The sequence below is a fragment of the Panthera uncia genome, chromosome B1 (assembly GCF_023721935.1).
Source record: "Panthera uncia isolate 11264 chromosome B1, Puncia_PCG_1.0, whole genome shotgun sequence".
NCBI lineage: Eukaryota > Metazoa > Chordata > Mammalia > Carnivora > Felidae > Panthera > Panthera uncia.
In genome coordinates, this window is record NC_064811.1 from 70,466,004 (window position 1) to 70,479,320 (window position 13,317).

The 13,317-nt window shown below is 36.2% G+C and overlaps 2 protein-coding genes across 3 annotated transcripts in view; one reads left to right on the plus strand and one right to left on the minus strand.

The window, feature by feature from the left end:
* NUDT9 (nudix hydrolase 9) overlaps positions 1-1,721 on the plus strand; it is a 45,798-nt gene extending 44,077 nt beyond the window's left edge. The window contains exon 8 of the mRNA XM_049630849.1: positions 166-1,721. Coding sequence (XP_049486806.1) covers positions 166-224 — 59 coding nt within the window. The 3' untranslated portion in view covers positions 225-1,721. The remainder of the gene's footprint in view (positions 1-165) is intronic.
* A 6,848-nt stretch (positions 1,722-8,569) lies between these two features.
* Positions 8,570-13,317, minus strand: part of SPARCL1 (SPARC like 1) — a 49,825-nt gene continuing 45,077 nt past the window's right edge. For both annotated transcript variants that reach the window (XM_049630854.1, XM_049630853.1), the window contains one exon: positions 8,570-9,012. In XM_049630854.1, the coding sequence (XP_049486811.1) occupies positions 8,984-9,012 (29 nt within the window). In that variant the 3' untranslated portion in view covers positions 8,570-8,983. The remainder of the gene's footprint in view (positions 9,013-13,317) is intronic.

Sequence of the window (13,317 nt, forward strand, 5' to 3'; positions counted from 1 at the left end):
TAAGAAACTCACTGTGTACATATCCATGCAAGTGCTAGGTTTCTTGAAGTATGAAAATTCCCTATGTGAATGATACTTGACCCAAAATTTTAGGACAACTATAAATACTTGGCTTCAAGAGTTTGTTTACACAAGCGGTGTCACTGGAAAAGTATTGCTTTGCAGCTTCCACGGGTCCTTCTGTCGTAACAGACTGGCAGCTTGCTCAAGGAATTGACCAGTGAAAGAAAGTGAATCCCTTCGTATTTGTAGAGCTGTCCATCCCGGTGTGTATGCAAGAATATGTAAGTCAAACACTGTCCCAATGTTTGCTTAGGCAAGAACAATACCTGAGGTGGTGTTTGTTTCTTAAGGGTGACTCTTCCAAGTTTCTGACTTAACTAGGATTCCTGGGAGAATCCTGGGCTATGAAGGTATGGCAGGTCTAGAAGTTATTCTGTCAGAATTCTTTCCAGGATATAGGTTGTGGCCAAGAGTACTTCTAAAAATTTTCCAAAAAAGAAAGTATAAATAGGTATTAAGTGTCCAGATCTGGTAATGTGAATGAGTCCTGTATCTGAGGAGTATATTTGCACTGGAAGAGACCTGGGAGGTAAACCGATACCTTTACCCAGGGTCACACAGCTAATTTAATTGTAAAAGAGATTTAAATCAAGAGAGAAATTAGAATCTAAGAGAGGTTTGAATCTAGGCTTTCCAACCACAGGCCAGTGCTCTTTCTGCAGGTTTTGATATAAAGGTGAACTTGCCAATTTTGTAATCGTTAATGATTAATCATTGAAGGCAGTTTCCTAAAACATTTTTCGTTAGAAATATGCTAGAGTTTTTATTGTCTGCCATTTGGAAATGGACTATAACATTGCTTAAACAGAGTGGATTATGGGAAGAGCACTAGCACTTGAACTCAAGAGACTTAGGTTCTTATTGATTAGACTCAGAAGCTTGTTTGGTCTCAAGTTTCTGGGACACTTAAATATTCCTCAAGATGGTTGGCTTTAAATAGTCTCAAATCCTGAAAAATTTTATCTCCGGCACACGAATGATTTAGGCCTAAGTTTCTGACATTTTTACAAAATACTGCCATGTCCCTGATTCTAAGATACACCAATTGTAAAATGTACCATTTTAAATGATAGTATTTTAAAGAAAAAAGAAATCTTAGAATAAATGTATCTGTTGTGAGATGTGTCTTGATTTCAGAAAATGTTTAAGTATGAAAATACTTTGTTTTTAGATAAGGAAATGGAATTTTCCAGTGTTATCTTTTGTAACTCCACTCAAGTATTTCTCCTCTGTTTTCATGAACTAATATTCTGAATAACTTACTGTATCAATAAAGGGCCTTATTAAAAAATTGAATTGTGTGCCTTTCATCCAAAAAAAAAGCAGCATTATCTATTGGAACTTAGCTTTGATAATCTTTAATGTATAATGTGTTTATGCTAATGCTTCATTAGTGAAGAAATAAGTCTTTTTCATTTCTCCAAAAGGAATTTATTCTGTAAGTCTAAGTCTTTTGACTCTTCACTTTCACCCTCATCAGTGATGGAAAAGGTTGTTTTGTCAATTTATAGTTTGTATGAATTGAATAATGAATGTAGCACTGTTTGTTTGTAGAATGTAGAAATGAACTGAGATTGTTTTTTGACTTTGAATTTAATAGCTGTGATTTATTTTGTTTCCAAATGAATTAGACTAATAAAGACAAATTTTTATGATGAGCTGGCCTATCTTATAAAGGGAGTTGAATGTAATATGTCTATGAACTTTATAGATTAACAGGGCAGATATATTTACCGTTATAAGATCATTAAGTGTCAGGACCTAGAATAAAGGAAATGCAGTTAAATAATCAGGGAGTTGTAATTCAGCATTTTAACTATCTTTTCTATGTTATACATTTTATATTACCTTGATTAATGAACACATGCTTTTTAGAATTCTTAGATTTCTAAAATTATGGCATTAAGATTCATATTCACTAATATTTTAAGTACCCATCCTCCCTTCAAACCTATATTTCTGGAAGCATATAGTCCACATTTTCTTTCGTGGTCTCCAAACATAGCAGGGACTTCTCGGAAAGATCATTAAACTTAGGCTCACTGGGTTGGAGCAAAGACTGTATTTTAGGATCACTTCCTTATGAAAGAAATACTTTAATAATGTCATTCCCTATCATTGTAATAGTATCATTTAAAAATTTAGTAACAGTATGCTATAATATATACAACATATTTTTTGGTTTGTGACTAAGTCAATCTCGTCATGTAATTTTCCCTCCATTCAGCAAAATCCTGTAAAAAATGAAATCCTTTTATAACACGACCATAACCTTAAATCTAGTTCAAAGGATTCTAGGACAGATTCCATTTCAATTAGAATGTATTTTTCTCTCATTAATGGCAGATGTAAGCATAAGGTTTTAGAGGTAAAATGGGCTTTATAAATAATTCACTGTTTTATACTTTCTTAAAGGAAACTTTAAGTATAATTACCTGATTTGGATAATAAGGAAAAGGAAAAGGTATTGGAATCTACAAAAAAAGAAGGAAAACAAGTGAAGTATGAATAAAACAATTTTGTTTTAGCTTTTTTCCTAATTTACTTATCCTTCCATCCATCCATCCATCCAATATTTATTGAACGATTATATGCTCTCAACGAGCCCACCTTCTACTTGGTGGAGCTTAGATTCTAATGGATTTTAAATCATTTTTTTTTCTCTCTCAAGACATATGCTTCTTTTGCTTCATTAGTCAAATCTAAAGCCAAAAGGAATCTGTTTGATGTGTTTGATAATTCTTGCAAATTCACCACCAGTTTGTCTACAGTAGTTGATTCTTTGCTTGCTTTTTAATACTACTCTGCCATCTGGTGGAAGGAAGAGTTTCCACTTCAAATGCTAGGGATTCTTTACTGCCACACAGATTTACATAAGATGTTAACAGAGACTCTTATATTCTAATTATAAACCAAAACTTCAGAATTTTTCATTAATTTGAAAAAAATATTTCTGGATTTCAGCCAAAACAACAACAGCAGCAGCAACAACACCACTACCACAAAAGGGAAACAATGCCCCCGCCCCTTGACTAAAACCAAAATGATTAGCAATTAATGATAAATCCAAGTAGTCAGAAATTTAGTGGCTAGGATTCAAGTAGGATACGTGAAAACATTAAAGGGAAAGACTTCCACTGAGGACCTCAACTTTAGTGACAAATTTCCAAAAGCCTACTTAAAGTTGAGAAACAGTTTGAAGTTAAATACAAGCAAAAGGAAGGTGCTTATTACATTTAGATATAACACTATGCAAAATCATGTTTATTTTAAAAATAGGTGGTAGACAAGAAGTTAAGCCAGATGCTATTTTAAAATGTGTGTGAATTTTTCACAGCATCATTGCTTAAATACTGTCCAAATTTAACATGTCTCCAATCTGTGTTGCAACCTCATTGTACTGATCATTCTTCTCCCAAACTGCCATGTCCTCAGGTCCCTCAGATACATTTGCTGTTCCCTCTGCCTGCAGTGCGCGCCCCCCCACCCCCCATCCCTCATGATCTGGCTCAGGTAATGTCTCCTCTGTGAATGAAGTCTTTGACCCACAGCCTAAGCCAACTTTGTATTTGCACCTAGAAGTACTTATCAAAATACATTTTTACATTTATGAATCTTTTTCTCATCAGACTGTGGACTTAGCTCATAATTTTTGTATTTCTAGCACTCACTATAGACCCTATCATGCAGTACACACTCAGTAAATATCAATTGAATGCTATCTGTCTGTACAAATGTAAGTATTACATATAAAGTGAAGGAAATTCTATTTGTATATTTAGCACTGTTCTGGGCTTTATTAAAAGATGTCCAAGAATCCAGACATTAGGAGAGGTTGGAGAGGATCCAGCAGAAAGAGCAAAATAATTATACTGTTTGACCTGTGGGAGAAAGAGAGCTGAAAAAACAAAAACTTTTTAGAAAAAAGTAAGTAGCAAGATGACTTAGAAAAAGAACAGGTATTATAGAAAGAGTTTAGTATATCCTTCATGAAGTGCAACTAGGCTCATCACAGTCAAAGAAAATTCAGTATAAACACCTTTTTGATGGCAAGTATAGAAGGACATTGAAAGAAGTCACCAAAAATTTTGGGGAAAATTTGCTAGCTCCTTGTCACACTCCACCGCAGGCTATGCGGGGAGAGGGTGTGAATAGCTCGTGCCTGGCAACATGTGAAAGCCCCAAATTTTAAATTTAATAACTATCATCTAACTAATAAGTGGTTTTTTAATGTTTGTTTGTTTGTTTGCAATTTGAGACTCCCCAAACCCAGGTTTACCAAGGGCAGTTGTGGAGGTGGGGGAAACAGGATCTGAGGAAAAAATGATGGTCCTTGTGGCGGGTAAAAACCAAGTCTCTGAAAAAAAGAGACATGATGCCAGTCATTTCAGACAACTGTAAACTTTTAAAATGATGAACATGTCATTTGAAAAAACAACTAGAAGTTTACCTGTCCACTGGAACTTCCTCCAGATGGTTCAAGCTTGTAAAACAGCACCGGCAACAAGGTAAAGCAACATATGTCAAGACATTATTTATTACAAAGAGATTTGATGAGAATAGGTAACAAGCCACTATTGAGCGTTACGCTGGTCAGTGGTGTACCTTCACTTCTGAAATGAAAAGCAGTTGTGTATCCAATGGGGAAAGGTTGAATTAATTTTGTCCAGTGATTTAGAAGGTGTACTTTTAGCTTTTAAACTTATTTCCAAATGACGTTTTTATTTACATTTCTTAAGAGTAATTACATGTTGCATGCCTCTTTATCTTCGAATCAGCAATGATCTCAATTTCATTCTCAGCATTTAGAAGTTCAAAGTGAAGAGCATGTAGAAATGTAAATTTAAATTTGGAATCCCCAAACACAAAGTTTGAAAGCTCCCTCATTTTGAAAGCTCCTTTGTTAAAAAATGTGCAGGAAAGAGGATTTCTTGTCTACTTGGTGTCCTCCGTATTCAGACTGTAATCGACACAGATCACACTCAGAGATCTCATTTGTATAGATGTGGAAGGCACGGGTATAGTCAGCATGAGATGGTTTGGGGTAAAGGCATTATAATGAAACCCAATTCAAACTACATAACTAAGACCCAGGTCACTGTGGAATTTGAGTTCTAGCTTCCTAAATTTATTTGAGAACTTCCTATTTTCCACTTAGGACTCTTATGTGCTTTAGAAACATTTTTATTATATTTGCACTACTCTGAGGTAGTTCTTATGACTCATTTTACAGACTGGGAAGTCATGGGTTAGTTCCTTGCTCAAGGTCACGTGGTTTACAGATGCTATGTGGAACTGAGATTTGTGCTGAGACCACTGGGCTGAGGAACAGTGATAAATTCCTGATTCTATAACTTCCTTGGACTCTACCTTTCTCTTTTGTGAAAGGAAAAGATACAGGATATGCCTCCTAGCCCAGAAATACTATCTCTAGAATGGAAATGGAGTGGAAAATGGAGGCGATGTACTCACAGGGATGGGCAGAGCAGCGGCAGTGCTCAAAAGGCCAGCCAAGAGGAGAACTTTCATTCTGAAGGAAGAGTCTGGAATTAAAGGGTTAGAAGATTTTTAGTTTTTTCTAAGTCCCATTCCTGTCGTAAATAGGCTGCTTAGTTAGAGGTATTGCAATAGTGGTCAGGCTAAATTATGCCTCAATTCAGGTTTTGTAAGCCTAGAACAGAGCTTTAAAAAACTTTGGATGCCTTTAGACAAGACATGCATTCTCTGGCTCATAACATTGCATACACTTCATACACTTCCTTATAATCTCATAGTTCAACATACTTGTTTGGCCCCTGAAGTTATTTGAATTTGCAGTCTCTACCCACCAATCTCCAACACCACTGTTGCGTCATGCTTAGTATTGGGGACATATCACCAGTGGCTCAAATGAGATTTTTTTTTTTATAATATACACATAAATCCACCTTAAGCTTCTACCCCCATGAGATTTACTAGACCTTTACATAGCCTGGATGCTGTTACTGACAATTATCATTTCTCAAGGAGAAAATGATATGGGAAAAATCTTGTAAGGCAAATGGGTTGGTAGAGAATAGCACAATATGAGTGGATTCAATAAAACAAGTAAATCAGTGTGGTCTTTACTGGCCAGTAGATTCTGAAAGCAAACATTTTTATGGTCTTAAATCACATTTAATTCAAATTAACTTACTGTATGAATTTCAAACCCAACCACTGTACTCTGGAATTAAATTTTGAAAGAAAAATCAAACCCATCATATTCTCATTAAGATTTGTCCCCAGCATCGGAAACAAGGTATATCTCTTTATAAAAGTCACTAATATAAAAGTCAACTAATTTAGATGTATTTTAAACTCAACTATGACTTACCTTCATGCTATTTTACTTTGCCTGAATTTGGGCAACTTACCTCCCTTTTCCTTCTTTTTCACGTTTCTCCTTTATGTTTTTCTTTCTTTTGGATCCAAACCCTTGAATTTTTTTGTGTGATAAGTGGGCCTATTAGATATCATTAAATTACCCAACACAAGAATATCTTAACAGTCTTCTACTCAGTGCAATAGAATCAGTCCAAATTATATTGTATGTCTTTGTAATTACCTTTGCTTCAAATGGCCCTCGGAGCAATGAATTCAAGGAACAGTGTGATCTTCTAGAATCTGTATGCCCATCTAGTATTTAAGCCATATTACTAATACCTTTATGGTCATGGGCAATATGAGTCACAAGGTTTAAAGCTAAACTGAATAACTGGTTGCAGACTAAGAACTCCAACTCCTCAGGTATCTCACACAGAGAGAGGCTTAAAGACTGATTACTGAGAAAATAACTTCATCTCCTCAGTTGGGATCAGAGCAACATCTTTATCACAAATAATCCACAATTAAAAATTGTGGCTACCAAGAATATTACAGTGTTTCTACAATATATCATCTAGGGCAGCTATACACAAGGGAGACTTAATGGACAGAAAAATTAAAGGCTCTAGAACTTTCTATTTTAAATACCATTTATTATTTCAAAATGAACTTACTTTCAAAGAAAACATTTTAAATAAACAGGTAGTGTCTTTAGAATTAAAATCATTTTGGGGCACCTGGATGGCTTAGTCAGTTAAATGTCTAACTTTAGCTCAGGTCATGATCTCACAGTTCCTGAGTTTGAGCCTTGCCATTGGGCTCTGCACTGATAGTGTGGAGCCTGCTTTGGATTCTTCGTCTCCCTCTTTCTCTGCTCTTCCCCTGCTTTTTTGCTCTCTCTCAAAAATAAATATTAAAAAAATAATTAAAATCACTTTTCACTATTCTAAAATGTTTAAAAATGGCAATTTAGGTCTAATCACCTCCAAATATAATTTCACCATTCCTGACAAATTCACAAATTTACAATTGTTATTGGTTAAGACCTCATGACATTTCTTTGCAGCTACACATAAGAACGTTTTGAATTTTGGAATAAGTTCTAAAATTATTTCCCTAGTTGGAAAAATTATAAATACTTATATTTCGATTAGTCAAACTGAACTTAATTATTTTGAAATGACATGGTGTGATATGTCTAAGAACAAGTGACTCAGAGCTAAGAAAAGACATAAATAAAATTTTGAGGTTAATCAGAGAAAATTTTTCTGATAAAAAGCATACTCTTCCATAAGTTCCTTCAGATGAAATTCCTTGAGGTACCTTGTCTCAGTGACTATCAAGGCTCTTAACAACAACAACAGCAACACATTTTTGATTATTTGAAAAAATAACAAAAGGCAATTGCATTGATATCTTTCATTTCAGATAGGAAAATATGTTAAAAAAATTAAAAAAAATAAAACATAAATAAAATAATAAAAATAATTTATTTCCTTATAGATATTGTAAGTAGAATATAGAAGTTGACAGTTTCTTTTACTGCCTTGTTTCAGACCTTAGGAAAAACTCTATTATGGTATCTTTTATTATTTTTGTAACCTAGCCCGTACTGTATTAACAGTTACCAAAAACGAGTCCTAATGAAAACACAAAGTTTCTCTTATGACACAATTTCTTGCTATAAAATTGCAGTAGTAATATTTATCTCTGACTACACTGAACATTAAGACACTTCAGAGCTTTCTGTCTGTGTTGTCTTTACCCTTATTTTGAGTATATGAGACACACAAAAAATTTGCAGGACCTCCACTTCCCCTAACACACACGGACAGCTGCACAAGAGCTAGAACCAGTTGTACCAAGCAGTGCATAATCATCCACATTTTAAACTGAATTTGGTAAACAGCACTTGGATTTATTTTTTTCTGTTTGAAGTTACATTATGACAAAGGACATTAAAAAGCATCTACCATTTAATAACTGAATATTTGTTTCCCACAGGAAACATCTCTTCCAACCATACTCCTGCCTTTTTTTTTTTTTTTTTTTTTTTTTAAGTAGTAGGGTCTAGGGAAGCACAATTATAATTTGGTTTGAAGTGTGAGCCTTGAGTTGGTCTTTCACATATAGCTGTTTAAATAAATGACTGGAAATAAACTTGAGTAAGCATTTGGATTTTTATTAGGATATTAAGATACTGAAAATAATGCACATTAATGACAAAAGAGCATTATTCCACTTTCTTGAAGTGTACATGATATTATGAACAAAACGAATGTAGTATTTTCTTCAAGTTTCATAATTAGGAAGTATCTCACAAACAGATGTAGAAAGTGTTCACAAACAGCATACAGGATTTTGCATATGTAGACTTTATTTTAAAGTTTAATTCCAAAGTTAATGTTAAATGCTTAGTGCATACACTGTCAGCAAGCCATTACTCTTATTGTGATCTCACACATGCAAAAGTTTTGCTAAATATAAATCTACAAGTATCATGGATGCATATATTTTCAGGAGTGGTCAGGACAGAGAAGGATGCTGGAATGTTAGAATTCTTTCAAATCTTAATTCAAAACAGGAGATTTTCATCTATGTCTTCTGTAAAAAACAAAAACAAAACACATTTTTAGAAAACAGCCAGAGTTGTAATATAAACAAACAATGATAGAACTGGGGGATTAGAGAAACTATCTAATAAGACTTATAGGATAGTTCTCAAACCTGATAGGGCATCAGTGCCACCTATGAAGCTTTTATTTATTCATTTTAAAGTTTACTTATTTATTTTGAGAGAGAGAGGGAGGGAGGGAGGGAGGGAGGTGGGGAGGGGCAGAGAGAGAGGGAGAGAGAGAGAGAATCCCAAGCAGGTTTTGCACTGTCAGCATGGAGCCCAACATGGGGCTAGAACCCATGAACTGCGAGATCAGGACCTGAGCTGAAACCAAGAGTCAGACGCTTAACCAAATGAGCCACCCAGGTACCCCATCTGTGAAACTTTTAAAAAGATACCATATGGCTTCACTTATATATGGAATCTAAAACACAAAAAGAACAAACAAAAAGCAGAAACTGATGGCTGCCAGAGGGGAGGGCATGGGGAGATGGGCAAAATGGGTACAGTGGGAGGTACAGGCCTCCAGTTATGGAATAAGATACAAGCATAAAAGGCAGAGCGTAGAGAATATAGTCAGTGGTATTATAATAGCGTTTTATGGTGACAGACAGTACCTATACTTGTAGTGATTACAACATAACGTATAGACTTGTTGAATCACTGTACTGTACACCTAAAATTAATGTAACATTGTGGGTCAACTATATTTCAAGTAAAAAAAGATATACTCTCAGGCCTTACCCCTGACCTCCTGAATCAGAATCTCCAGACGTGGGCCAATGGCATATATACATCTAGAAACTCCATTGGTAGTTCTAAATGTAAGGTTGAGAAGCACCAATAGAGACCTAGCCAAGAAATGCCAAGTATACTAACCTATAAAGGTTGCTAAGATATAACAGAAATAAATAGAAGTATAGGGTCAGTTAAATCAAATTTCCAACCAAGTAATTGTAAAAGAACTTGTTGCCACACCTATGGACGAGAGAACATCCTTTAGGGGGTATAAGATCACTCTTACCAGTATGGCCCACCCTCACTCAAGCATTGTTGAACAAATAGTTAAACAGATTAACTTGAAGCATACCAAATGACTACACTGTCTGGGACACCAGGTGATTTTCCTGCTCAGTGTAAGTCTTACACAAGAGTAGGAAAGATTATGAACTTTGGTACATTTCCTTTGAACACTGGCTTCATTTGTAAAATGAATATTTTAGTCTCATTATTTATAAATTTACTTACTGTTGTGCTCACACTTTTTGCCTTCTTTTCATTGTTTGGATAAGAGATGTCCTTCCTTGACTTTAGGCTAATCCTCTGCCTATGCCCAGGATCTCTTCTGGCCTCAGAAATTCTCCCCCTAATTTTACTCTTTTGTTTTTCTTTCTTCTTCTTTTTTTAATTAAAAAATTTTTAAAAATTAGGCTCTGCAACATAGGGCTTGAACTCACAACTCTGAGATAAAGAGTGGCGTGCCCTACTAAGCCAACCAGACAGCCATGTTTTTCTCATATCCTTAATCTTTCCTTTTTTACTGGACCCTTCCCATGAACATGCAAATATGCTGCATAGCCAGCCTTGAGAACAGTGCATGGCACTATGGGGACCATCAGTAAACACTTGTTGAATGAATGAATGAATGAATGAATGCTCAAGCTTATTTTATTCCCAGAAATGCTTCCCTCAACTTTAAACCCCTTTTTAGTTCTTTCCTGTCTTCAAGCAGCCACTCTTTACCCTTTCTCATCTATTGTTTCTCAACCTATGGAATCTGGCCTCCATCTCTACTGTTCCATCAAGGTTGCTCTTACTAAGGTCACCCAGGATACCCTTATTTCTATGTAAAAGGACCGTTCTTAGTTTTTTATCTTACTTGACGTCTCAGCAGTATTTGGCACTGTGATCTCTTCTTCCTCTTCAAATACCTCCTTTGAAATGGCACAATCCTGTTTTCTTCCTTCCTTTCAGGAGACTTCTCATTCTCCTTCATGAACTCCTTCTTTCTCCTCTATCCTTTATTCTTGGTTCCTTGGTGTTCAACCCTAGACCTTTTCCCACGTGGCTCAACACATATTTGTGGGGGAATTAATTCCCTTCCATAGCGTTAATTACTTTCCGTATGCTTGTAATCCTCAACTATGTACTTACATTCTAAAATGTTGCCTTGAAAAGCTGACCCATGTATTCATGTATCTACTGTTCATTGTCTCCCAAGTACTTAAAAGTTCACATCATAAACGGAAGTTATCATCTTCCAAAATCGGCTTCTGTGCTTGTGTTTTCTGTCTCTGTTCCTCTGTCTCTTTGCCTGGCCTGAGCCCAGAACCTGGGTGTCATATTTCCCTTTGTCTCTATCTCTCAACTGTCTGTTCCCTGCCCCCACATATTTCCTAGCAAATACTTATTACTTCTATATTATATACACCTTGAATATGCTTATATTCTTGAATATATCATGTTTATATTTTTAAATATTATCTTGAGTGTGTTTCTTTTTCTTTTTCCCCACTGTAACTGCTCTAGTTCAAGTTCTAATCAGCTATGCCTGGATTTACCACAGGCAAATCAGCCAGTTCTCTGGCTTCTCCACCATGTAACCAAAAGAATCTTTCTTAAGTACAAATCCAGTGAAACCACTCCCTTGTTTAAAACACTTTGGTGATCCTCCAGTACTTTTAGGATAATGTCTTTAACTGGCTCAGTAGGACCTGCATGATCTGACTCGTTTGCCTATGAGTCTCAGTTGGAGGGTTTTTCTCAAGATTAATGTGGAATGGTATGTCATGAACACCAAATAAACATTACTCCTCTACCTTTCAATTAAACCCCACTTTTACACAGAAGGAAAATGAGACTTGCTGAGGTTAAGTGGTATGCCCTAACTCACATAGCTAACTCATGACAGAGCTGGATATTCGAGCACACCTAGCCCAGATAAAAGGCAGTTAAAATTCAGAATGGCCATGGCTAAAATTTATCTTGTCCTTTCATGGATTTCCCAGCCATGAGGGAAGGAAGGGCACACTTACAAATAGAGATTTTGTTGTGTTTTGCTTTCCCTAGCTACAGCCCAAAGCCGTAACTTGTTTGCTTGTTCTGACTGAATATTAAATATCTGCTTTCTTGGTTTACTATGTGATAATTCTTTCCCTCCTTCAAAATAATGTAATCATGGCCAAACCACAGTGAACAAACAAGATCATTAGGAGCTTTTGGAGTCGCTGAACTTCAAGCCCTTCCTGCTCCTCCCAGACAACCACCCAGCACAGAGCCTGAGTGAGCCTACATGCTGAAGAGCTGCCAGAAGTTTCAGAGGAACAGTGAAACTGGTTTCCTTAAATAAATGGACTCTGTTCAAACTCAATCACTCTGTTAAAATCAAGTGCCATATAAAAGGGCACACACTGGGGCGCCTGGGTGGCTCAGTAGGTTAAGCGTCTGACTTGGGCTCGGGTCATGATCTCACGGTTTGTGAGTTCAAGCCCCGCATCGGGCTCTGTGCTGACAGCTCAGGGCCTGAAGCCTGCTTCGGATTCTGTGTCTCCCTCTCTCTCTACCCCTTGCCTGCTCACACTCTGTCTCTGTCTCTGTCTCTCAAAAATAAACATTAAAAAAAATTTATAAAGGGCACAATATATCCTGTCCCAGCTACGTTTCCCCCTTTTGATAATGGTGGAGGGAGTGGGGCAGCTGTACTTGGGTACACTTTGTCTTTTTAACATGGGAATTAGGAAAGTAGTTTTAGCCATTTCGGGGAATATATTTGAATTTATAAGTACTGTACTTACAGAATAGACGTTAGAAGGGAAATTGGTATTATTTATATGGGTCGGGGTCTTAACAGCTTATTAATTTCTTATTAATGCTAATAGGGTATAAATAATATGTCACAGCTTCTAAGACCTCTTCTCACATTATAGCAGGAGTTGGTCTGTGTGACCAAATGAATATGGCAGAAGTATGTCACTTCTGAGATTAGGTTACAAAAGACATTATAACTTCAGTCTTGGGTTCTCGCTCTCTTTTCTCTCACAGATGCCAAGCTGTGAGCAGTCCTATGGAGAGGACCACATGGTGAGGAAATGGAGTCTTCCAGTAGTAGCCATGTGGGCGAGTTCAGAGGAGATCCTAAGATAGAACTGTCCAGATAAACAACTCCTAGATTCCTGATCCTTGGAAACTGTGAACTTGTAAGCTTCTAAGCTTTAGGGTAATTTGTTATGCAGTGATAGGCAACCAATATACAGCACTTGGTGGTTACAAAAATATACATTCTTTGCTCCTTA